Source organism: Harpia harpyja, chromosome Z, assembly GCF_026419915.1.
Source record: "Harpia harpyja isolate bHarHar1 chromosome Z, bHarHar1 primary haplotype, whole genome shotgun sequence".
Classification (NCBI taxonomy): domain Eukaryota; kingdom Metazoa; phylum Chordata; class Aves; order Accipitriformes; family Accipitridae; genus Harpia; species Harpia harpyja.
Window position 1 is genome coordinate 72,493,457 of NC_068969.1, and position 26,992 is coordinate 72,520,448.

Consider the following 26,992-nt stretch of genomic DNA (forward strand, 5'->3'; position numbering starts at 1 on the left):
AAATTTTTTCAGTATTTAGGCCAAGAGTCAGAAAAGCACTTAAAAGATAAACACAGGCCTGACTTTAACCACATCCTTTAAATTTAAAATTTGATTGTTTTTAAAAAGACCAACCTAATGGACATGTATATTCTTGTTTCTGTGACAGCATACTTGGCAGTAGTTATTGCAGCGTGCAGCTTGAATTTTCAGAGAGCCTTGCCACTCTTTATCGTCACTGTCCTAGCCATATTCTTCATCTGCTGGGATTTTTTAATAGCTAAGTATGAAGACAGAATTGCTGCATTCTTTTCCCCTGGAGAAAGATATCTGGAGAAACAGTGGTTTTGGCTGAAATGGTAAATATGAATTACTTCCTATTTATGCAGAAGAACAAAGCATTAGTCAATTTACCCCTATAGTTTTATTTCAGCTGACACCCCCATAAGCACAGGGAGATGGATCGTACAAATTGCAATAATATCAAAGAATACATACAGAATAATTCAACATTTTCCAGTTTCTAGGTGTCAGGCACACCTTTAAGATTGCAATACAATAGGCAGGCATCAAAAATCTTGACAGAAAGTATAAAAAAATTCCTCAAATTGAGATAGGGCAAGTTTGTGGCTGCAAGAGAACATGTTCACAGAAGTTCAGATGTGTTGTAGCATTCTGCATTCATTCTGCAAGCCAGAAAGTGCCTCACTGTCACTTGTTCAGAGAGCTGTGAGATTTGTAAAAACCTTAACTCTAACATATGCAAACTGCTAAAGACTGAAGTGTGTTATCTAGACACCACTTTTTCACATATCCCATAGCAATTCTTACTTGACCTTCAGGAATCAAAACATGCCAGCCACATTTAGTGTCATAATAAGATCATACAACCTTATTTGGGATGGCAGACATTCATCTGGTAGATAAATGGTAGATACTTAGGCCTCGTAGATACTTATTTCAAGTATTCCTGAGCAGTTATCAGGAATATTTCAGTTATTCCTGGGAAAATGGTGAGCCAAAGGAGGCTCACAGACCAAAGAAAAGACCAAATGAAATCTCATTAAAAAGGAAAAGAAAATTGGGACATGCCTTCTATCTCAGCTAGGCCACCTTCTATATGAGAGAGAAAGAACTCTAAGGAGGAGTCATTCTGGGTTCTGGAAGATGTCCCAACTTATTCTTAAGATTTTGAAATTATTTTGCCACGGGACCAGGAATTTCTAAGAAAGATGCTATAAAGATTGTGATCCTTCTGCTCAGGAGCCACATTAGAAAGCAGTCACACACAGGCACCTCCATTAGATGATCTGGCAGCCTCTTTAGGGAAAGGAGCAAACAGAACAGGACAGCCCTGATGAGCAGATGGAACAAGACAGGGACAATAAGTGCTGTATTACCTGGGCTGCAATCCTTAAATTGTACATATCACAGATTAAGTGCTTCACTGTAGGTCACGGGTTCCTCCAAGAGACAGAAAATCTCTCAAGTGTAGAAGGTGTTATTCAACATTGCAATGGCCAAGCCATTTTGTGGACTTGGCCTGCAATATATTTAATCCAGGTCTAAAAATGGAATTTAGGTATCTATGTACCAGTAAAATCAGTGGAAGCTAAACAACTTTTAGACACAAGTAACATTAAAGAACTGTGCCTATGTTTAGTTTTCCCTACTGTAAACACGATGATGTATTTCCTTGCCTCTCAGGCTGTTGTTGTGATAGTTACCTTCAATATGCAAGCTGAACATGGTTCTGTGACACTGGGCACCATAGAAACACTGAACACAGATGTACACATGGCTTTTTTAATTGTTTCTGAGATAGCTAAAATTGTTGTGATTAAAAGTTCTTTTTCTAAGCAGACTATAGCAGGTTACAAAGAAGTAAATAGTTTGTTACGTGCTCCTCAATAGTATGTGTTTCATAGGCCCACCACTTAAACAGCACAGTGCAATTCATAAAAAACACAGCCTGTCTTGCCCAGAGCTAAGAAAAGATTCAATGAAGAAGACAGGAAAGGAAAAGGAGGGTGGAGTGAGAAAGGAGGGTATCTTCTCACGCTTCATTTAATAGAAATAACACCCAGACAGGAGTCACTCATGCTTTACTGGGTTTCCCCAAATTCTGACTTTGGGGACATGGTTGGAAGACATTTCTTCTGGATGCCACCAAGGGATGTTATTGTCAGAGTTGTGTCAGCAAAGGCAGGTTCCTGCTTGTATAGAGCTACAGGTTTCAGCTTAATACATTGCTCAGAGAGTTTATTCACAGAGAGAGATGTAGATGTTGTGGGAAGGGGAAGGGGAAGGAATATCTGGTCTTCTTCAGGATGTCATGCCTGACACTTTTTTTTTTCCTAGGGTGTTGTGTGCAGCTTTTATTATAGCTATCATCTGCTGGCTTGTCTTTGACACAGCAAAACAGGGATCCCGCCAGCTGATCTCCTTTGGTGGGCTTGTGCTGTATGTTCTCTTGATGTTTATCTTTTCCAAATATCCAAGCAGAGTGAGTATTTAGTCCATGTTGGACCTTTTGGGGTTTTTTTGTTCAATGTCTCAAAAGCTATTACCCTACCCTAGCACCAAGTTCAGTAAGAGTAACAGAAAACACACGAACATCAAAATTTAAGCTTGCCAAAACCCAGTGATGTACTTAATTTCCGATGAAAGTAATTTTTCTCTGACATCTTGGGGAGCATGTGTCAGGCTGTACCAGAATCTCTTAGTATTTTGGAAGGCCACTGCCCATCCTTTGCTCCAGCCCTGATGCAGATTGGCATACTTTTGCTCCTGGAGCATCGGTGCAAGCTGAGGCAGGCCTGCTCCATGCTTCCCACCCACAGGAAGCTCTCTGCAGTTGTCAGGACATCACTGGCACTTATTTGAGGACACTGTCATCACATCAACACAAATTGCATGGAACTGAAGATGTGCTTCCCTCGTGTAGCTCTTAATCCCTCACAAGTTTGATTCCCACTGCACATGCAGTAGCTAAGTCCAAGCCGAGGTCCTTGCTTTTCACTAACCCACTCCCATAGACTTGTCAATGCCATTTATTTTAATTTAATAAGATGTCCACTCTGTACTGCTGTGATATTACAAAGGGGTTACTTCAGCTGCCACAACTCCCACCTCAGCTTTTACCCCTGAGTGCAATAGCTAGTGCACAGTGCATGCTTTCATCAGTCATGTATTAATCCATTGTCCAGGTCACCAAGTTTCACCAACATTTTTTCAACACTCCTGCATCAGTGCTGAGACCTTCTTAACAGAAAAAATCCCCCCAGCAGGGACTAATGGACCTGCCATTCCCCATCCTTTACAACTGCTGTTGTCTCCAACTGAGGTGAAAACTCATGTGCTCCTGTGCTCTCCCATGGGTCCTCATTACACCTAATTGGCTTGTGTTATTCAAATATCATCTGAATAAATTAGAGAGTGCCATCTCAGCTCTTTGCCTTGTAAATAATCAGATTCAATTTTCACAAAACAAAGATGTTTTCTGAGGCAGCAGAAGAGAAATCTGCAGTGTAGTGAAGAGGGACCGGTCACAGCCAGCCACAGTTTTTCCTAACACTGCCTTTATGTCATATGAATTGCAGTATCTAACTATGAGTAGTTCTCAAGTATCAAAGCTCTTTAAAGCTGGGGAACCGAAACAAAATTGAAATTACCAAAGCACACAAAAAAACCCTGTAGCAAAACCTCCTTATTCCCAGTCCAGATACGTGAAGAATCTGCATGCTCAATTACTTTTTTTTTAATGTTTCCATTCCAGTTTAAAAACAAAAAAAAAAAGAAGAAGAATGTCTGCTCATCTATGTCTATTTTATCTATAACCTGTAGAACAGGGAGAATTATCTCTCCTTTTCCTACTACTTGGTTACTTGCAGTCTGTGATGGTGAAATGGGCATGTCCACACTTACCTAGCCAGACTTTCAGCAGCTAGCTCAGATGGAGATATCCACGTTGCAGAGCTCTCAAATTAGAAGAGGTGATTCAAGCTCCAAGTCCTGCACAACCTGTTTTGGCAGCTGCTCCTATCCTACCATAGAGTCAGACAGTACCCTTACATTATTTTAACAAACATCTAAAGTAAATTATTATTTATTTAAATAACAAGTGGTTTCTTTATTTTTATTTTTCTGTCCATCTAGGTTGCTTGGAGACCAGTATTTTCAGGAATAGGAATGCAGTTTATTCTTGGGCTTCTTATTCTGAGGACCAAAGTGGGGTTTGCTGTATTTAACTGGCTAGGCATTCAGATACAGGTAAGCTACTGGGCAAAAAATTTATTTTTTGTATAAATTTCTGTCTTGAGACTCTTACATAACAGCTAGACAGTTCAAGGGTCCGTTTGCCCCTGGATGTTTTCCTGTCTTGAGAAAAAACGAGTTCTTAGAAAGGTATTTGACTACCTGAATTAATTTCTTTTTTGTCTAGTCCCACAAGACCATGTGGGACAGGCTGATGAGTAATGGCCAAAGTGACCCTGTTTCTTAATGGCTTTACCATCCTTGGCCTGAAATTGTAACTTACATCTCCATTTTAAACTGTATCATTAATTGCATATGTTGGCATCATGAGTGTAAATATGCACCACTGTATCAGAATTAAAAAATTAATTTTTTTAGGCTAGCTTTTGGTTACTCCTTTCAAAACTCATTACTTCAGCCATTAAATCTCCATTTTAAACTGTATCGTTTACTGCACTTATTTGCATGAAAGGGAGTGTAGAAATGCACCACTGTATCAGGATTAAAAAAGAAATTCTTCTTTTAGTATAGCTTATGGCCTTTATTGTGTTGGATACTGCAGGAAAATGTGCCCTATGTCCTTGCTGTTTATCTACATACTCTGAAGCAGCCTGCATTCTTGGCAGAGCAGAGCAGAGACCCTCAGTTCAGCCAGACACAGTCAGTGAAGCCTGGACCCATACAGAGCAGAGCAGAAGCTCCTTGGACCTCACCAGATCTCTGCAACACAGCTAGCAATATTTGCTTAGTTTTTGGCAAGGACCCGAAGCTTATGGCTAACTTTCTTTGCTTTCTGTCCCTAGACTTTTCTGGAGTACTCTGACACAGGTGCTAAGTTTGTGTTCGGTGAGAAATACATGAATCATTTCTTTGCTTTTAAGGTAAGTCAGGTTTTATATATGCTGTACGTGGCAGATAGACAACAGAAAAAGGAACAGTATGGCTGGGAAATAAATTCATTGTATGTCTTGTGATATCAGTGCAGTGACCAGAGAAATCAGCTAAGAAGTACACTATTCCTTACTGTGTGACACTCCAAACAGAAAATTTGGGAACCCCACATAAAGCCCTTCATTTACTGCTGTACACTGGGTTAGGTTACACTTACTTAGTCTAAGTATAACAACATATAATACAAGTAGATAGGACATTGGGATATGGTTCTACAAGGAATAGGTTAAAAGGCTCCTACCTGGTCACCGAAAGAAATATTACCTCCAGCCTGTCTTCCCAACCTCTCCACAAGTAAAGGTGCTATGCTGTGCTATGCTGTTCTATCCTAAACTGCTGTGCAGACCACTGCCTCACAGACATCGCCCCTGTAGAAGTGGAAAGCCTAGATATACACTTAAACCAGGTAGAAGGGGTAGAAGCTGCCCATGCATAAGCAGGAAGAATTACATGACATTATTATTACATTAATAAGATCCCAGGGAGATTTCACAGCTCTCGTTTAGGAGACCTTGTTGGGAAACTGCTGGAATACAGCTTATGTGCTCTGTGCTCTCTAACATGCACCAGTATCCTGTCTGATTTTGCTCACACACATAGCCCATGCCATGATACATGTTTAGGCTGGAATCAAGAACATATAAAGCAAAAAAAAAACCCCAAAACCCCAACCATGAGAAATGTATCAGGACGTTCTCAGAGATCATTCTTCTGTCTGGTATTTCAGACACCTGACCATGGGCTTACACACCTTTTATCTTTTTTTCTTCTGGAGGTGATATTCCAAGCTGGATATTCTTCACACTTAGCTCTTTCACTATTTAAGAAAGAAGATGCTACATGTAAAATATGCTGCTAATAAGAATAGTCAGAACATCTTAGAGGGGAAAAAAAATGAAGCATTTTATGAAGAAATATAAGCTATATTTTAAATGCAGTATTTTTGTACCTTTTGTTTCACTTTCCAGTGTCCTCTGACCTTTACTCTATTGAGCACTTATATGACAATTTGCATTCACAATTACAAATTTTGGAGATGAAATGGTTTTAATGCCCACCCCCAATGCTATTTTTCCTGTGTTTTTCCACAATGCCTTGTGAATATTTTTTTTTTCAAGGTGCTTTTTAATGCCTCAGTGCTGATGCAAAATACTTTGCTGACTAAAGCCATAACCAGGGATCAGACAGTCAAAAGTTTGCTTCTGTGTATGCACACATCCGTCAGTCTTATTCTATGGGATAAGACAGCAGAAGACAGGTGGAGTTTCTAGAAGAGGATAACAGGGACCAGTAGGTTATTTTCACACTGAAAAACAAGAAAGCAAAACTCATGAGTTGATTTTCAGAGCTGCATATGTCTTGGTATAGGAGTATATATGGGAAACAGAGTGGCAGACAAGTGTACAGCAACACCAAAACATGCTCCATCTGGTCCTTCTGTAGAAAGTGATTTCTCTTTGCCAACATCAGTGACAGCCAGCCTATTCTCCCTTGAAATGCTTGTCATTTATTTAGAGATTAAGGTGGTCAAAAGTGCTTTTTTGTGTCTTTCAGATATTTTATGAGGTTTGCATGTAGTGCTGAGCTGTCCAAATCTTGCCCCTAGATATTTCAAAGTGCCCTCCAAAAGAGAAACAGCTCAATCTTGCCTTCACTCTTCAGAGAGAGTAGAGAAGTGATAGGGTATGTCTTTGCAGAAAACTGTCAGAGCCCAATTGTATCCATACTGCATCCTTAGTAGTATGCAGGGACACCTCAGTTTTCTGCTAACTTGGACACAGTTACCAGATCAGACACATCCCTTGTGTGCACCCACTGGACATTCTGACCAGTCCCACTACAGCCTTTGAGCACACAGTTTTGGAAGCACTAATTAGTCATAAATACATGCAATTGCATGCATAAACTGGGTTATTTTAAATGCATATTTATGTATGCAGATGCAGAGTTTCAGAGTTCTGAAAAAAACACTTGCCCACATAAACAAGCACACCCAAATACTTAAGGAGTTAGAAAAATACCTCTTAGTACTAAGTCATCTATCCTGTTGACTATGAAGGGCAAAGTTTGCTTCGAGAAAGTGCGAAATTAGACTTCTGTTATATCAGTAGCTTCCTTTTTATGCCAGGAGGATTATGGCTCTCTGAGAAAGGCTTTACTTTGAAGGTCAGGCTTTAGGAGTGTCTGAAACCAGGATGTTCCTTAAACATCAATAGCAACTTCTCCTTTAAAGAAACGTAAGGAAAAACCTGAACATCAATCCACAAATGGGAGAGGCGTTGTGAGCAGCCAACAGTTTCAACTCCCTGCACTGCACGTAGCATAGGCAATAACGATGATCCTGAAAGTAGCTCTTTAGTAAGGTCAAACCATATTCCAGAATTTATAATAAATATGAAATTACCCAGTTTATAAAAAATACAAATTAAAGAATTTATTTTCTTAGAGGTTGTATTATGGGAAGAATTAACTGCAACATTTGTAGGCCACATAAATGTAATTCTAAAGAGCTCTTTGGTACAAATTCTCCATTGAACTATTGTCGGATTTTTCAGAGTTCTTGTTAAATTTATTCATCAGTTAAAACTTGACTGTTTAAAGGTATGTAGTAGGTATAAGGAACTATGCATACTGGAGACTAAATTTCCACACAAGTTTGTCCACAGATAGAAATATAATTCTAATAGTTTAACCGTGCAGGTATAATTACACTGCAGGACCCATCCACTCCTCCCATATGGAAACAGGCTAGCCCTTTTTGCAGAGTAGGCTTCTGCTGCAGATGAGGTCCATATGACTTCCCTGTCATATTTACTTTTGCGGCTCTCCCCCCACTCTTCTCAGAGTTGACAACTGTCTCTACCTACAGGCTGTAATGGTGTGTGTATATCCAAATCAAACTGGTGAATTTTTTAATGGCAGAAGCAAGTTGGAGACAATCTCTTTGTCACCTCTTGTTCAGAGTACCCACATCTTTGAAGCAGACTCTGGCGCTCAGAGGGTAAAGGCACTGCAGCAGAAAGAGGGAACTGGAAGTCCATGAGACAGAAGAATGAGTTTTAAGAGCTTGTCTTTCCTTAAAAGCAATTTCATGCAATCAGTGCATGTTTTTTGAAAAAAACAAAGGGGACTCTTGACCTTTTATTTCCAAATACATTTCACATTTAACCAACAAAGGAAACACTGTCAGTTAAGGCTGGTGTTCCACTATGACCTTCCCCCGCTGTGCAGATATTCTTACACACATAGGGTGTGCGACAGCCCCATAGTTACAGAGGAAAGCTGTTCTCAGACTCCTTGGATCATCCCCATGCCCCCTTTTTTCCTAACAGTCCTGCTTCCGCATACGTATGACTGTGCCCCGATCCCCTAGCCCTCCAGACCCCTCCTCAGATGCAAAGGTTTGCATAGTCTATTCCCCTCCTCATCTCCCCAGATCTTGTACCCGCAGCTCCAGCAAGGCTGGGCTCCTTCCACCCTCCCCAGACCTGCTCCTAGCCGGGGCTCCCTTTGCCCTCTGAGTGCTTCGCCAGGTGCCTGACCCTGGAGCACCACCAGAGCTTTCCCCTCCCTCTCCCATGCCCCTGCACAGCTCTTTGCCATCGAGGTACTGCCTGGACATGCACACCCTGCTACCCAAGCCCTAAGACCCACGGAAGGAGCCCTCTGATGTTATTGACCCTGTGTCACCTACTCCCCTGGTTTTGGCACCACAAAGAGGGGCAAGGAGAGGATGGGAAGCGGAAGAAGACACTCCTGCATCAGTTTTCCCACTCTTGTCCCACCTGCAATGTGCAACCCACGTGGGCCCAGCACAAAGGCAAAGCTCCTCTCAGGGCTGGTGGAGGGGACATGGTTGCTCCATATAGACATGGGACAGAAGGAGTTTTCCTGAGGCTGTTCTCTCCCCCAACTTTCAAAACCACTGACTTAACACTTCAGTGTATTAACACCGTGGGGAGCCTTTCTGTAAAAGAGTTCTGGTTTTTTTCAGTTGAACTAGTTGTTTCATGTTTCAAGTGCTTTTCATTGCATTTATCTCTGCAGACAACACAATTGAAACCCCACCGCAATGCTATGTGTTGCAAGTAGCTTATTAACATTCTGCTTATTTTAGAGTAATAATTTGCCAGTGCTTTCCACATGATATTGTTATGCCTTAGATAAAAGCTAGTCTGGACATGACAAATCATTACAATTACTTGTAGTTAAATGGTTGCTACGCTTTTCTGATGAAGACATAACATAACAGATACCACATTAAGTCACTGGGGATTTAGGCAGGAGGGTTTAGTTATAAAATAGTCCTCAACTTCTTTATGCAGTCAAGGCACAAATGATCACAACTGGAAGACAAACTCCCTGTGTTGTAAAGACAAATGCTTCATCCAAGAAATGCCTGCAACCGCAAAAATGGAAAAACATGTTTTAAAGTTATTTAAGGTATTTTCAGAGGAATGTGCACAAGAAACTTGTCAAAGGGTGCCAGCTGCCAACCAGCATATGCACAACATTGTCTTCTCACTCCTTCAGCTAAAACCAAACCACAGCTCTCAAACTGGAGAGTTTTTCTCATCCATTTGGAGTAAAAGATGAGAGGACACTTGCTTATGGTTTTTACCATCCAGTACAGACAGTTGACCTTTGCATGTCTGCCCACAGCCTCTCCAGACCCATTTCCCTACAGGCATCGCAGCGGTCCCTACTTGTGCCAGAGTATGGAGTTGGGTGGAAGCCAGATGCCTTTCTGGCTAGCACATGCTTAGGAATAGGGAGGGGAAATGGCAGGAGAAAAAAAGGCAGGGGAGAAAGGTGTTACTTTTACTGAACTAAATTTTCTGCTATCACTGCATGGCAAACCACCCCTAAAGGACTGCTAAAAGGATCAGAGAATCAAACTTGAGAAAGCAGCCTCATGTTAACTTTGTTGAAGAGCACAACGATATCTGTGAATTGCACTCTCTCTTTTCAGTGAAAGGTTCTGATCATCTAAATTGAGTTTCCAAACCTTTATCAAAATTGCTGACAGTACTAACTCTCCTCTAGAAAGCCACAGCTTCTATTTACTGAAAAGGCCTGAACTAACACAGTGTTTTGTTCTTTTTTGTTTTGTTCCTTGCTTTTATTTATAATGCATTATGCCCTCAGTTGAACACACATAAAAGATTCTTAGTGTTAGTGGTACTGTTTTAACTGTAACTAATCTGCCTGCCTAATTTTGAACCTTTGGGGGGGAATTTTTCTTCCTGTTGTACACTAGCATAGAAATGCTGAGATCCTGTGTATTTAACATACTTGAGAATCAAGTGATATTAGTTTTATTTAGGATGAAAAAACAACACATTTAATAACCCATCAGACAGTGGGTTAGGCATTCATACAATTCTTTTAAATTATATGTTTAAGGAAAACATTTTTCCTTCTGTATCCACTGAAATGTACTTATATTCACTTCTTATATTTAATAAATATACACCTATGAATTTGTTTTTAAACAGATTCTGTCTCTGTGTACAGTTACAGAGCTCTTGAATACTCCACGTTGGCATAATCTATGCTACAAATAAAGCAGAATAAAAGAGGTTTTTCTATAGGTTACTATTAAAAGGCAGCTACAACCGCAATCAAAATCTCTTCAACTTCTGCTCATATAGCAGTCTAAACTGTGGTTTTTAAACACAGACACAGAGAAGTTGAGCTCTGAATTCTACACCACAGTCCCATTGTATATATTTCTGTTCATTGTTTTCAAAGTCTACAGATGCACATATCCAAGTCTTTGTAGATGCCATTGCCCAGTAAATGTTTGAGCTGACTTAAACATGGCTATAAACTAATGCATATCATGTTAAACCAGACAGTTTCAAAACTGTTGCAGTCCTGTTAGAAAACTATATAGCTACATGAAAAATAGTTAATTCCACCACAAACATAAACAACGAGTCTAGAAGGTTAAAAATTTTGCAACGTAAGAGTAAACTTAATGATGACTTTTCAATACCTTTAAGTATATCTCCAAAAACATGAGCCTCTTTTTCAAAAATTAAATGGCCTACAGAATCAAGGAAAGGAAACGCACTCTAGAAGTGTTAATGATTTTGTGTCTCCAAATCAGGTCCTGCCAATTGTGGTTTTCTTCAGCACAGTAATGTCTATGCTTTACCATATTGGATTCATGCAGTGGCTCATTGGAAAGGTATGAATTTTTGCCAGTAGATATTCATTTGCCTAGTGTGGGACACTTCTTGCACACATGCAGCCAAACTGTAGCATTGGCCCAGACCAAGTTAGTTAGGGGTAGGCATATGAAAAGTAGTTTTTTATTTTTAACCTGGAAATAGTTCCAAATGTTACCACTGTAAAATCCTAACTGGCATCACATAGCACACTTTCCTCCCCCCAACCTGGTTTTATTGCTAACATCATAGTAATGGTTAGATTTGCCTGGCTAGTTTTAGTGTTCCTGTGTTTAGATGCCATACTTGCATAAATCTTCCTTTCTGCCTGGCCCTTTCCCAGCCCCCAAAGTGCAGGATGGAGCTTACATCCCAGACAGTGGATTTCTGCTTTCTACTAAGCATTGCAGTAGCAATTGCGTATACCTTCCTATCACAGATCCCCAGAATAAGATCAGAGGCTGGTTCCTCACTTCATGCTCTAAGTGTTCATTTCTGTCAGGTCCTATGTCCAGTGCCAGTGACAACTAAGATAAGAGCAAGTCCACAAAAGTCCATTTCCTGCCCTGTCCACCCAGTGTACTTAACATATGAGGGAAAAGATCTTCCTGCATGGTGGTAGTTAAACCTTATTTGAACATAGTCTTAAAAAGTCCTTTGTCCTTCTCATTCACAGAATTGTTACATAAACACCACAAATTTCACCTAGCTGAAATACTGTGCTAAAATTTCTATGAGGCATTTTTAGCCTTAATCTAAATTTCACCTTTTTTACCTTCCTATGATCCAAGTCCTTTGGACAGATACATAAGTGATAAGGACACATCAAAATACCTGCTTTGATTAATTTAGTTTAACAATTTAGTGCCCAGGAGGAGCTTGGGGTACTCTCCATTCTGTTAAATTATTCCTCCTCTGGCTTATTTCAACATATCTTGAAGCTGAAATCATTAACTCAGGAAATATTGTAAGGTGTCTCAGAACTTTTACATTGACATGATTAATTCAACAAGTGCATGGAATAGCCAGGCCAATGTGTTTTGTTGGTTTTTTTTTTAAATCGTTTTAGGTTGGTTGGATAATGCAGGTTTTCATGGGGACAACTCCTGTTGAGTCTCTGGTAGCTGCGGGTAACATATTTGTGGGACAGGTGAGTTGGAGCATAGAAAAACATGCTAGCACAGGATTACTGAGTATTGTGAAATACTGCTGCTCAGCGAGCATCTGTGTATAAAAAAATCATCATTTCATACAAAGCTAGGACTCCAGTACAGCAGGACAGGTGGTTGATTTCCAGAATTCCAATACATTCATATGTCAGCAGTGATGCACAATGGGGTGGGTTTTGGAAACCATATGTTTTCCCAACAGAAAGTCAAGCATAAATGTAGGTCATAGATCTCTCTTAAAAAGACTGCCAGACTACTCCAAGGCTATGAAGAAATAACAATTTCAGGTTTTTTTCAATTGAAAAGGCAAATGGGGTGAAAAGAGGGCATATGAGTCAGGCAAGGGCAAGAGAGACAGACAATGCAGAAAACTGAGATCCAGGGCTGGCTGTGCAAGGCCTTAGCCACAAAAGCATGGGACAGTCTACCAGCCCACTTTAATGGGAAATCCATTAAACCTGCACTACAGCAGTGTCTGTCCCAGGCTTCAGAGCAATGTGGAAAGATGACCAAGTAGCATCCAAGCCCAAAAGCGACATTAGCATATCAGTTGTTTAGCAGTGGTGCATCACTATATCCCAGTGCTTCAAGATTTAAACTAGTACCTCTTCATGACACTGCCTCCAGCATGTGCTTGCACATATGCCAGAGGGGCTGAGAGCTTTAAGCTGCCCGTAGTGGCTAGTACACATTTCCCTTGACACACAGCCTTACCTGTGCTGTCCCTAACTCACTCAGGATTGGATTAGGATTTCTTGGCAATTTCATTGGACCTTTGGGGCAGACATCAAACCAGCAAACATTGTCTTCAGACAAGATGGATGTTGGTACAATTTTCCTTCTTAGGGTAAAAAAACCCCCAGCCTATTAATATTCAGAGCACTCATTAGCACTAAGATTAACTAGTCAAAGATATCTAAGAAGGTGTGATGCAGCCACTTGTTTTTCTGCCCTGTTAATAAAATAAACCTCTGAGAGTTTATTAGGAAGTTCTTAATTTGGTAGTTGTTTTTCACTTACAGACAGAGTCTCCTCTCCTGGTAGGGCCCTACTTACCATACATCACCAGATCTGAACTCCATGCAGTCATGACAGCAGGATTCTCAACTATTGCTGGAAGTGTCTTAGGAGCATATATTTCTTTTGGGGTAAGATGGGGAAAGAGAACTGGAAAATACACTGTTGACCTGAAATCGAGTAAGTATAGAAGCCCAGGTAAAATGCTTTGGAATTATACCTGAGTCATTCCCATCTTTTTTTTTTTTTTTTCTGAAAGAATTAACCACAAAAATCCCCTGTATTCTGACAGTAAAAAAGATACCAAGATCTGACCTTCAAGATACTGTTAAGTAGCACAAACACCTACCTAAGTAATGCAGAGAGACTTCCTGCCATAGCTGCATGGAAATGACTGATTTGAATACCTTCCTACAGTCCAGATGAACTGACATGTGGAATATACTAATTAACTGATCAACCCTCCCACTTCTGTGGCAGTGATATAGATAAAGTGCTTCAGGAAGTGTTGCTAGCCGTATGACCCTAAAGACCTGACTTGTGACTGAGGTTCTAATGATGCTGTACAAACATGGGTGGTAAACATCTTATCTGCTAAGGGGCTGGCAACAGGGCTGAAGGTGTGATTTATGAACAGAGTCACTGTGGGATGGTTGATAAATATATTAGTTCCATATATGAATAAAATAAAATGGAGAGGCAGAGGTAAGAAGGGATTATTGGCCAAAAAGTCCAAGAGAGTAAGAGAAGAAAAGGACAGATGGAAATACTGTAGCAGTTAGCAAAGAAGTTGTTTTGTGTAGAAATTTGTGGAAGAAGGGTTGAAAGAGGAATCGAAGACTTTCTGTTAGGCCATGTAAAATTTTTTTTTTAAAAACACAACTTCAAGGGACAAAAACACTTTTCTGCCACTACAGGGCACGCAGGGGGCGTAAAGGAAGGCTGGCTGGCTCTCAATCACCTACTCTGCTATTGCTACGCCCAGCTGCACTTGATGGACCTGGCTTTTTGTTGTTTCTTTTGCCTTCTGCCTTGCCACTGGAGAGGAGTGAAGCAGTTTGCCTCTTGGAAAGATTACTGCATACTTTCCACTACTTAGACTTTTCCTGTCTCCAGTTGGCTTTTCTCCTGTATTGCTCATTCTCTTCCTTATGAGCAATATGAACTTTTTAATGATCCCCTGTAGAAAAATCATCCAAGCATCTAACAATTTTAATTGCTTTTCTCTATGTTTGTGCATGATGTAGTTATCACAGCATATTTTCTGTCACACGGAATTCTAGGTTTCCGCCTCCCACCTACTGACTGCTTCTGTCATGTCAGCACCAGCATCATTAGCCACCTCCAAACTATTCTGGCCCGAAACTGAAAAGCCAACAGTAACTCTGAGGGGTGGCCTACAAATGGCAAAAGGGTAAGCTGATCTAGGCTCCAGTGAATAGTAACACTCATGCAAAAATGGGGTTTGGAAAAATAACTCCTCACACATAAGCTTTAGGGGTAATACTTGGTAGATGTGTAATCAATAAATTAATTACACACCAATATACCCCAAATGAGTAGTTTGTGCATTCAGGTGCAGCATGGCCTATTACAACGTATGGTGGTATCACTACCCATTGGGATAGGCACAGAGACAACAAGGACCTGGGCCAGACAGTAAACTCTCCAGAGAAAGAGGGAAATGCCTACCTGAGGTGAGCCACCAAGAGGTTTTTCCATTTGCTCTGTTGCTCTTTGCTTTGTAATAAATCTGTAAATGCAAACATACAAAAGCAAAGGTGGAGCAATCATTTCAACAATGACAGCAGTGAACTTGTTGCCCATCTGCAGGGAGACTCACTTGCCTTGAGAACAACAGGCAAAGGAAAAAGGTTTGTAAGGAGCTGTTCATTAATAGATGAGGCAAGGGGTGCCTGAAAGAAGAGCAATGCCCACTCCCCCGTCCCAGTGGAGCCACAGGCAGTCACAGTACGGAGACCTGATCCAGATCGTGCCTAACCCCGAATGTGCCAGAATTCATCCTCAAGGCAACAAAAGCATACCCTCCCACTGGCTCCCATGAGGATCAAGAGCAAAAACCTACTCCACCTCATCATTATTTTCCTTATGAGTGAAAAAACAGCATCAGTAGTAGTTTTCTAATCAAGTCCATGTAACTTTTAGTTCTGTGATTTGTTCTTGAATTTAAAAATGTTAACATTCTGGTTTTCTTTTCATTGATAAAGTGAATCAAAGAACCTGCTGGAAGCAGCCAGTCAAGGTGCCTCTACCTCCATCCTGCTGGTAGCAAACATTGTCGTGAATCTGATCTCCTTCCTTGCCCTGCTGGCTTTCCTTGACTCAGCCCTCTCTTGGGTGGGCAATCTGTTTGACTATCCACAGCTGAACTTTGAGGTATGGTCTCCATGTCCTTCATGCAGCTTATATACATGCATAATTTGTCTTTCTCAAATTAAGTGTCTGTGTGGTTTTGTTGGGGGGGGTGGGGTGATTTTTTTTAATATGATCTAGAAATGTGTATTTTTACATGCATGTTCTTGAAAAAGTCTTTACAGCCAAAGGAAAATTGTTGCCATGTAAATATTTCTGTATCCATTAGTCTATGTGTACCTTCCCTCTGTGGTGTTCTTGCTAACTAGCAGAGTACGTTTACAGAGCATTGTATGCTAATACCTGCCGCCTCTGACATGGCAGTGCAGCAGATCTGTTGGTTACACACTTGCCAGGCCATTAACATCTTCTCCAGTTAAACATTAAAGTGGCTTTAGCTTCAGAGCCCCATCAAGCCCTTAATTGCTCACTATCTTCACTTAGACAAGGACACTGGGGCAAGTCTGAACCCACACCTACTCAATACTCATTAGTTCTCAACACAATTACGTTGTAAAACTGCACCCAAATCATTCAGCTGAGGAAACAGGTTTTAAACAGGATTTCTTTTTTAACCTAGGTCAATACATCATTTTTTGACCCAGTGCAACCACCTTGGTTCAATGGTTTTGAACTCTTTGTTTTGCAAGCTCCTGATAAAAGTCCCATGTGAAACAAGGATGTAACATTGCAATAAAGTGCTGCAGAAGTGAATAGGCAGTCAGTCATAGCAGATGTGGCTTCAGCAGTATTAAGATGTTACCCTGCGCAGTTTCCATACATTATCCCACTGCACAGACACCCACAGCAGAGGAAAGGCACAAGTATGCATACCTCAGCCACATTCATGTACAAAGGCTGGTATTTTAATAACTGCTAGATGGAGTAAGATTTGGACAGATAGATAACCCACAAGGAGTGGAGACCCACAGATATGTTGCATTCAGCCATCCATCCCTTTTGAGAGGCACTAACTTCCAGCCTTTTGCAGGCAGAGAAACCAACCAGGAATAGTAACTGCTTAAACACCTCAGTTACATTCATTAAGGACAACCTGACAAAGCCCTTTCACAGCTGGAGCTATTTTCTCTCTTATATAAAAATCAGCGATACTGTGATATGGAATTTTTTTAAAATTTGCATAGAACTTGTAAAGCTAGGCAAAAAGGTACAGCTTTAATTATGTCAGATACACAACTTTTATGCAGAGACAAGTCGTTTGTTTACACCCGTTGAAGTCCAATAACCTGGTAATTAAGCATGTTCATTAACACACTTGATCTAATCAGCAGAAGAACTAGGCTTCTCAATTCTTTTATCAGCTCTTTTAACTCAACCCTCAGTCTTTGCTTCAAACACAGTGCCCAATCTGAAGCCATTGTGGGGGGAAAAAAGGCACAGAAGCCTGTTTTACCTTAGGTGTAAAATCAGGGACATAACTAATTACTTTGTTTTATCTAGATTTTGGGTTAGTCTTTTAAAAATTATTCAGGCATACTTCACTGTTAAAACTGCTGTCTCCCAGACACGTTGGCAGTAAGAATTCAAGACCAATTTTCCTCTGCTGAAATAAAACCATCCTTATTTTAAATTTAGAGAACTTACCACATGCCATTGTTCTTTGACCAACCATATCTTTTGACCTGCTTTGTCTTACATATTTTGCAGAACATTTGTGCTTATGTCTTCATGCCATTCTCTTTCATGATGGGGGTAGACTGGGAAGACAGTTTTATTGTCGGTGGACTACTAGGTTATAAAACTTTCTTCAATGAATTTGTGGCTTATGAGCGCCTCTCAAAACTGATTCACAACAGAAAAAAGGGTGGGAGCATGTACATTGATGGTGTGAAACAGTATATGACTGTAAGTAACATTTTCTATTCTACAGATTTATTGGATCTAATACTTTTCTGCTGAAACTCAACTTATTTTTTAATAAGGGCATAAAGAGATAATGGTTGCATATTACCTTAAAGCGTGTCTTTCAGTGACAGAGTTCAATTATGAAAATTCAGCATTGCTTTGTGAGGCTGCCATGACTATCATCACACTAGCTATCTCAAACAAGCATAGCAAAAGGAAGGCATAGTTTTGGGGAACATGCAATGTCCCACAGGACACTGCACTTAAGATGAAGGCTGCCTTGAAGGTGAGTTTCTTCTTACCTCATTCTTAGCTAGCACTTCCCTATGAGATACTATCCCAAGAAAATCCTGGGCAAGAACTGGAGGATTCAGTGGAGGATACAATGCACTGAGGAAGAAACCTATAGGTGGCAATACAAAGGGCGTCCTAGGTGTGTGCACACGGGCAAAGAGCATGCAGTGATGAAGGCTGACCTTTGCAGCCATGACTGCTCCCCCATGTGGCATCCACATGCACAGCCTGTGCTGAATTTGTCCTCATTCTAAGCACAGGCAAAGAAAACCATGATATCTGGCTTTACACCTGCACTGGCCTTTCTTCCTCAAATAAAAACAAATTGTCACTGTAGAGTACCCTTAATTAGGAAGCATCCTTTTGTACAGCTTTTATTCTTCATTTAATCTGGTGTGATGCTGTGGATACCTGCCTTACATACAAAACTGCAAACATGTTCCTGACCGTTTGTGTTCCTTCTTACAAGAACATATTTCACAAGTGGAGGTAGAAAGCCAGGTGGTCTGATCAAATACTCACGTTTGCCTGAGCATCCGTTACCAATGTTCCTGGAATTCCTGGAAATAGGATCCTGGGCTAGATGGACCTTTGATCTGCCCTACTATAATCATGCTATGTTCTAGAAGGGGAATATGGCTCTGAACTTCTGAATGAGTGAATAGGGGTTTTTTTAATCCAGGAGTCAGCCTTAAAATGCAGACCCCATCAACCATATTCCACCTTTTTTTCTTTTTTTTTTCCTAGTAAGTTGTCATATAGAACCTCCATGTTCACTTCTAATACCTATAAAGAGCTATATTAACTTCCATAGTAAAAAACTCTAAGATATAAAAATAATTTTGATTCATAACAGAAGTAAAAATTGGGCAGTAACCATTTTAATTATGGCACAACACTTCAGGTAAGAGTGCGCTTGACTTCCACTTTTAATTTCTCTTCAGTTTCAGAACCCTCTAATACATCCAGGCACAGATATTCAATCAAAGCGAGCAAACAAGCTGTCTTCTGAACTCAGTAATAACAAGGCTTCCTGTTTTCAGAGCGAGGAAAGTGCAAATAAAAGCAGGGAAATCACAGTACACAAAGCCTTTTCTAGGAAAAGCAGGTAGAGTGGGTGCTTGAAAAGCTTTTTCCTGCATATGTGCAGAGGGATTGAAAATTTCTACAAATTGCTTTTCATAAAACAGTAATGGAAACAGAGAAACTTCTAATAAACAGGAAACGTACTAGAACACTCACTCAGGCATCTTCAGCTTGGGCCTAAAACACAGTAAATAGGAGTTCAAAGCTGCCAGGGGAACAAAAATCCATGTGCTGAGATATGTGAGGTATGTTGCCTCCTTCCCCAAAATGTTTGAACTACATTTGTCTGAAGGTTTGCAAGGTTTGTAGCCTGATTTCACACAAAGTAATTTCGTGTCCCATGAGGCGTCCCTCCATGGGGGCAAAGGTCAACCCAAACTTGTCTCTGCTGTGAGGTCCAGACTGAGATGCTGTTGCCCAAGGGGAGGTAGGTGCCTGAAGGTAGGAAGGAAATAAGTCTCTAATGGGGATTCCAAAATGATAATGTCCCTTTGCCTGTTAGCATATCAAAGCACCCACTGTCTAGGAGACCCACTTCCCTTTTCTTCTGTGCACAGGGTGGAGCATGCACAGAGCAGCTTTGCACATGAATCCCGCTGCTTGTTCAGGGACAAAGAAGTCAGGGATATATACCAAAACTTGAGGTTTCAACAGAGTGTTATAGAATCATAGAATCATTCAGGTTGGAAAAGACCTTTAAGATCATCGAGTCCAACCGTCAGTGATGCCCACTAAACCATGTCCTGAAGTGCCTTGTCTACGTGCTTTCTGAATACCTCCAGGGATGGTGACTCAACCACTTCCCTGGGCAGCCTGTTCCAATGCCTGACAACCCTTTCAGTGAAGAAATTTTTCCTAATATCTAAATTAAACCTCCCCTGGCACAACTTGAGGCCATTTCCTCTCATCCTATCACCAGCCACCTGACAGAAGAGACCAGCAACCACCTCGCTACAACCTCCTTTCAGGTAGTTGTAGAGAGCGGTAAGGTCTCCCCTCAGCCCCCTTTTCTCCGGACTAAACAACCCCAGTTTCCTCAGCCGTTCCTCATAAGACTTGTGCTCCAGACCCCTCACCAGCTTGGTTGCCCTTCTCTGGACACACTCCAGCACCTGAATGTCTTTCTTGCAGTGAGGGGCCCAAAACTGAACACGGTATTCGAGGTGCGGCCTCATCAGTGCCGAGTACAGGGGGATGATCGCTTCCCTAGTCCTCCTGGCCACACTGTTTCTGATAAAGGCCAGGATGCCGTTGGCCTTCTTGGCCACCTGGGCACACTGCTAGCTTATATTCAGCTGGCTGTCAACCAGCAACCCCAGGTCTTTTTCTGCCGGGCAGCTTTCCAGCCATTCTTCCCCAAGCCTATAGAGGCAGTCCAGCTATGAACAACAAGCTGAGTTACAGCTCTCTGACTCATTCCTTCAGAAAACAGCAACTAAATTGCCACTAGTAAGATAAGAATTATATTTTGTCTTTAATTACTAGTACTCAATTCAACAAGGCACAGCAATGTACACGAAAAATAAAACCATCACATGGTTTATGAGTCCTCACATGGGCAGTGGGTATGAAAGCCTGCACCTTTCAGCAAGACAATAAGCCTACCTTGCGGAAAGCCGCACACTGGGGCAGCAACCAAGCAAAATGGAGTGATTTCAGTACTTGGAGCCCTGAGCTGTAATACCATGTTTTCAGACCTCTAAATCAGCACAAGCTGTCTCAAACCACTCAACAGGATGTGTGTTTGTTTTCCAGGTTCGCTCTGAAGTCATTGCCACCTATGGTCTTTGTGGATTTGCCAATTTCGGCTCCCTGGGACTGGTAATAGGAGGCCTGTGTAAGAACACTTCTCACAGACAATTTATTTGGCAAGCAAATCCTGAAGAAAACACCCAAATGAACAGGCTGTGGGTGAAGCTTAGCAGCCTTAGGGGCTGAGCAGCTGCTCTGCTGAGACCTAGCACCCAACTGTGCATGGGAGGTCTCCCAGAGGGGCGCAGGCTTTGGTGTGGAGGTACTGGGAGAGGGGCTGAGGGGAAGGAGGGGGACCAAGCCCTGCCAATAGGCCTCCCTGTCCAGCCCTTACACCATGAACCTGAGCTAGTACAGCCCTTGGGCTTCAGGAGGAGCAAACCTTCTCTGTAGCCTGCTGGTCTGAAAGACAAGTTGGCTGTTTCCTTTAAAAATACCGCATATGTGCAGTAGGCTCACGGGGGTGGGGGAAGGCTTTTCAGATCTCGAGGGAAAAAGAAAAATTGAAAAACCATCTGGGTTCCTCACCAGGCGGTCAGAATTGCTGGCAGCCGCCTTTACCCTGGAGCCCAGGTGGGCTCCGTGGTACCAGCAGCAGGGCAGCATGGAGGAGCAGGACCCAGCCATGGGGCCAGACCCCGGTGCTGTGCCCAGGGTTTGCTTCTGAAAGCTGCCATCAGCCAGCACAGATGTGCGAACTGCCAAACCAAACAGAAGTCTCCATTTTATACACAAGCCACCTTCTTAACAGAAAGCCAACATTGGCACTAGGCCTTCAAATGGCCAATGTCTCATTTTCCCTCCTTTTTTCTCCTAGTTCAAACTGCAGGGTGGGAATTTCTTGTGGTGGGAGAGCTGGCAGGTTCATCTTCTTTGTGTCTATATGTATTTATGTTTGACACACACTTTTTTTCTTCCTAGCAAGCATTGCTCCCTCAAAAAAAAAGGAAATAGCTGGTGGTGCTTTCAGAGCAATGATTGCAGGAACTGTTGCCTGTTTCATGACAGCCTGTGTTGCAGGTACCGTACTCAAGTTTGGTGTCTCTTACAGTCAGTGACCACCGGGTGGCAGTGCCTCGGTACAATAGACACAGCTGGGCGACTCCGGTCACTCAAACGCTAGTATTTTCGGGTTTGGCAGAATTAAAAGTCAATATGCGGAATATGAAAGGTTCCTGAAAACTGGGATATGAAAAGATTTATTTTATTTCTTCCATTATGTCTTACCTCTTTTTTTGTTAGTCTGTGTGTAACACATGACTCATGAACAAAGCAAGTTATAGCTGAGTTAAAATCCTTCCTCCACACCACTGGCTACAGAAATACAGAAGAAATTATGGAGCAGAAACAGAGAAGTGTAACAGAGAAGGAGCAAGGGGGAAGCTGAACAACTTTTTACCTTAATGTTAAATTGATATTTTGGGCTGATAGTATTCCTACAGAGCAGTTAATTAAACTGTCCTAAGGTGGGACTCAACAGCGGCCAGAATGTTTCATCTTACCATGCCCCAGTGACTGACAACCCCAAGTCTTATCTTCCTCTTCATTAGCCATTAAGAAAATTGTTAATTACTTCACAGGAATGCTGACTGTCCCTGGTCTGGAAATTCCTTGCCACATCTTATTAGGAAACACCTTCAACTCCACAGATTTCCCTGCCAACGGCACAGAGGTAGTTGAATGCTGCCAGCAGCTCTTTACCAGGTATTGAGGAACTCTTTATCCTTCTGTCAGCATAATTTAGGGACCTCACATATTCTCTAAAAGCCCAATTTTTTTTTTTTAATTTGGCTTTTTTCTTAGGCACCTGCTATCCATGAACTTGCATCTTTTAAAGAAATGAATATTTTAATGCTGCTGAATTGCTTTCCTTCTCTTGGGCATTTCTCTGTTACACGCCAAACACAAACAGAACCAACAGAGAACTCAAAAAATCTTTGTCCAAACCTGAGCTTCCCAGAAGGCTAAAAGATTCAGCGGTCTAGCTCAGGCTCATCTCAAATATTAACAAAAAATAAATCAAATATTTGAACTAACATAATGTTAACATAGTATCTGAGGATAACTAGCTGAAAAAAACCAAGATCTTTTCCTTCTGCTGTTTATTAATCTGGCTGACGATAATAGTAATTGTGCCTGTTTACATAGAAAACTTTACACACATTCGAGGTAGAAAAATATTCTGAGGTAAATTGTATTTGATAATTCTCTATCCAAGATAGAGAGGAAAGAAATAATGATATTAAATAAGGAGTATATTCAGACTTACTTAACACTGCTTCACAAAGAACCAAAGTTCTATGTATTTAGATTATGGCAAGAACCTTTTAAATTTGTCCTAATGTGTTGCTTTTTTTTACATTTGCACAACTAATTGCTTTAGAAATAAGTACTCTAATTCAGCTTTTTTCCATGCTATTGAAAATAGAAGAATTTCATCCTTCTTTTCACGTTTCTTTTAGCAAAGACAATGCTCTGAGATTGAGCATTTGTCTACAACAAAAACATACAATGTAAATGTAACCGTGAAGTTGCTGTAATCTAACCTGCAAGAATTGTCCCAACAAAAATCTCCAAATGGTGAAATTTTTCAGAATTTTTTTTATTTCACTGGATCTGCCTTCACACCCCCTTGCTTAACTAAAAGAGGGGGTTTGTGTGTGTAGTAGAGAGGTATCTTGTTACATCTTCTTAGTGTCAAGACTTGTGGCAACTTGAGATTTCTTGTGGTGGTTAACTCCTCATGTTAGGAATCAAAATTCCAGTTCTAACTTCAGGTGATTTTTTTCTCTCTCTATTATTCTTTTGACACACATTTCTTCCTTCCGTGTCTTGACATAAAATGTAGCTGTGAATATGGGCATGTACAATATGTAAGGTGGCCTTATTTTTATGGTAACATTTTTAGATTTCACAGAAAGGTAATTTAAGAAAATTATTGTTGATATCAAGATCACCAGCTTCTGCCTGAACATCAGTGCTTGCATACCACTGCAAGGAATTTCTGTTCTTGCAACCTGATGTTCCAAATGAGTTTATCATAACATTGAACCAGTGTCAAAAACTTTTTTGCACAGTAAAAACCATCTGTGATATTGGGTACATTCCTTCACTTATATTTCTTCATCACTCCAACTTTTCCTCATCACACTAATTTTAACTCTACCAGGTTGCTACAAAGACAAGAACTTGCTCTGTTTTCACCAGAATCAATGTTGAGCAAATGCTTTGAAGATGCAAAAACATTGAATAGTGAAGTGAAATCCTCAATCATTTCAGTTATCTAAGAAGATATACTTGGGGCACAAGGACTTTATACAGAAAACCAGGCATCACCCTGATAAAAAGGGAGAACATCTGGTCATGGCACATGGCTGGTGTTTGGAAAGTCTTCTCTCTGTTTCATTTCTCATGAAAATTTGAACACATTTAAAGTTGCTTTGGAGAAAGTATGTGTGTGTGTGCGCATGTGCATGTGTATGTGCATATGTGTGTGTATATATACATGTACTACATATACAGGGAGGGGAGGGGAGAGAGAGAGAGATTCCCATAAGAGAAAAGGAGTATATCTGATTTCTGCTTTTATCTCCTTCTCCAGTGTAAACCATTCGCAGGAGATCTTCCCTGGAGGAAACTACAGCCTGAGTTCCTGGAAAGGATGTTGCCAAATACTGCATCAACCTGCTTTTCATTGCACTTGGATTAAGTCTTATTTGGGGGGTGGGGATAGATCATAAATAAGAGCTGTGTTCTTTGGTAGAAATTTCCTTTTCCACAACAATTGTGAACACCCCCACCCCCGCCCTTTATTGTCCATCTCTTACCAGCCCAGTTCCTCTGACTTGCTTGGAATTACTCATAAATTAAACTAGGATAAATGCAAGACACCTCTTGCTGCAGATGTCTTCTCCCATTACAGATCAGAAGAGGAGAACATTTCTGAGCCTGATACTCATGATTTCATTTCTACCCTGAAACTGATGAATCTGTAGAATTAAACTGCTGTAGGCAAGAACAAAATCAGATTCAGAGGATTTTGAGTGTCATTTACAGAAAGCTGTGAACTAGAAATAATAGTTAGAATTGCCATCCATTCCTAATACTATTTCTGCTCTTTTTGATACCAAAGAAGTGGTTTTACTGCACGAAGATAAATGACTCTGTTCTCAGAAATCTCTGCACATTTCTTCTGGTAACTGAGCTGCTAACATGGGTGCACCTCACCAGCTTGGTCACTGAAGCACCCAAATCAGGGACTAGCCACTGTGTGCCCTAGTCCCTGTCTTTCTGCCCCCAGAGGTATCCAGGCCACATCTTGATCCAGGAGGTTGGCTCCTGTTTGGAGATAACTCATATAAATGGAAGTGTCCAAAATCCAAAGAAAGTTTCCTGTATCAATTCTTCTCAATCTTTGTTATTAATAATTGTGAAAATTGAGCCTGGAGTCACCAACCAGGAGCTCAGAGCAGTATTCCTACCAGAAACAACAGAGCCATGCTGCAAACCAAATGTGGGTAAAATCAGGTCACAATCTTAACTACTCCCTGTGAAAGCAACATTAATAGATCTTGAACACCTCTAGAAGATCCTCTTGAAGACGAAAGTCTGTTATGTTTTTAAGCTTCAGACCTTTCATGACTCCAAAACTAAAAAGTTGTTTGCAGATTGTTCTGCAAAAGATTGCAATATATATATTCCTATCCTATGACATTGTTAATGCCAAAGACTTGGAAAAAAAGCTAAGAACTGAAGTACAGGAACAAAAGTCCTGACATACCTCCCAAATAAAACTTGTGCAGATAGAAATTAACCAGTCTATTCTGATAAAACAATAACTAACTTTTCAGTCTTCCATTAATTATTGCAGAATCTGTTCTGGGAAATCCAGATTCATGAACTTAAAACAGCTGCCAGTACAGCTATTTTCAGGGGGCATTTATTTGGACTTATTGTAAAAGATGCTAGTTTCCTGTAAAACTCAGTTTATTAACTTAATCTTCTGAAAAAATATAAATACTAGTATTACTACTATTTGTGATTTTTATAATGGGTTTCATATTGTTAGGTGCTTCTCTTTGGCCTCATCCACCTAGGCTTAGGAGACTGCATGTCAACCTCAGTTTTTGGTGCTTTTAAAGAATGTTGTTAATCCTAATTATGGCAGATATAGGCTCAAATATTTTATGCAAACCTGTCCTAAAAAAACTGCATGGGTTTGGTCCACAATTTTTAGCCAGCATCCTGGTTATAGCAGGGTTTAGCTTTCAAGTAAGTTTAGAGTCTGAAATAGAGAAATATATTCTTTCAAGGGAAATTAATCAGAAACATTAACTCTCACTGTCAAGCAGAACACCTCCCACACCCCCTGCTTATAAGTCATCACTGGCACTCTCCCTCCTTGCTGCTCCCTAGCATGCTCTATTTAATATTGGTCTTTTGAAATGGCTGCTTTTCCCATTGCTGCAATTGTAAGCTGGTTAAAAGGGCTACTCCGGCTAGTAAGGACAACCATGCATGAACTTCTAAAAAAGCCTCTCATATAGCTTGAGACAGCAGCCTTCCTCCCACAGAAGAGATGTGGTGTGTTTCTTTTCTTTTTTGGGACTTCTCTATAGCAGGATTACATGGAAGGCAATTTTAGCAGAGGATATGTGACATTGCTCTACCTATACCTGGTCAAAGAGATTGCCCACCTCGTTTGCTGATGACTTAATCAAAAGGTGATATATAGGGAAGGTTGCATTCTAAATGCAAAAAAAGCAAGCAGCAAAAGCAGAAGGGGATTGCTAAAAAGTACCATCGTGCTTTCAAGTGGCTATTTTCCCTCTGTCCTTGTGATGGTGCTAGGACTTCACATGTGTAGAGGTCCTTGTGTCTCTCGACACAAAAAGGGAACCGTGCATTTCACCTTCTCGGGGTTAAGCTGGAAGCTTGGACCCTGAACTATCAGTGCCCAGGAACACATTTCCAACAACATGATTGCCAGTGACAATGAACCTGCAACACAGACCTGAGAAGAAACTTTTGATTTATTCAAATGCTTGTTAGCACTTGCAGTGCATTGACCCC

At 40.9% G+C, this 26,992-nt stretch overlaps 1 protein-coding gene across 1 annotated transcript in view; it reads left to right on the forward strand.

The window, feature by feature from the left end:
* The window catches only part of SLC28A3 (solute carrier family 28 member 3), a 52,453-nt gene extending 26,556 nt beyond the window's left edge, over positions 1 to 25,897 (forward strand). Inside the window, exons 4-17 of the mRNA XM_052778850.1 lie at positions 149 to 338; positions 2,341 to 2,485; positions 4,138 to 4,251; positions 5,040 to 5,117; positions 11,303 to 11,383; positions 12,433 to 12,513; positions 13,555 to 13,680; positions 14,833 to 14,963; positions 15,778 to 15,946; positions 17,591 to 17,788; positions 20,924 to 21,005; positions 21,842 to 21,940; positions 22,501 to 22,624; positions 24,522 to 25,897. Of these exons, the coding sequence (XP_052634810.1) occupies positions 149 to 338; positions 2,341 to 2,485; positions 4,138 to 4,251; positions 5,040 to 5,117; positions 11,303 to 11,383; positions 12,433 to 12,513; positions 13,555 to 13,680; positions 14,833 to 14,963; positions 15,778 to 15,946; positions 17,591 to 17,788; positions 20,924 to 21,005; positions 21,842 to 21,940; positions 22,501 to 22,624; positions 24,522 to 24,660 (1,757 nt within the window). The 3' untranslated portion in view covers positions 24,661 to 25,897. The remainder of the gene's footprint in view (positions 1 to 148; positions 339 to 2,340; positions 2,486 to 4,137; positions 4,252 to 5,039; positions 5,118 to 11,302; positions 11,384 to 12,432; positions 12,514 to 13,554; positions 13,681 to 14,832; positions 14,964 to 15,777; positions 15,947 to 17,590; positions 17,789 to 20,923; positions 21,006 to 21,841; positions 21,941 to 22,500; positions 22,625 to 24,521) is intronic.
* The last annotated feature ends 1,095 nt before the right edge of the window (positions 25,898 to 26,992 follow it).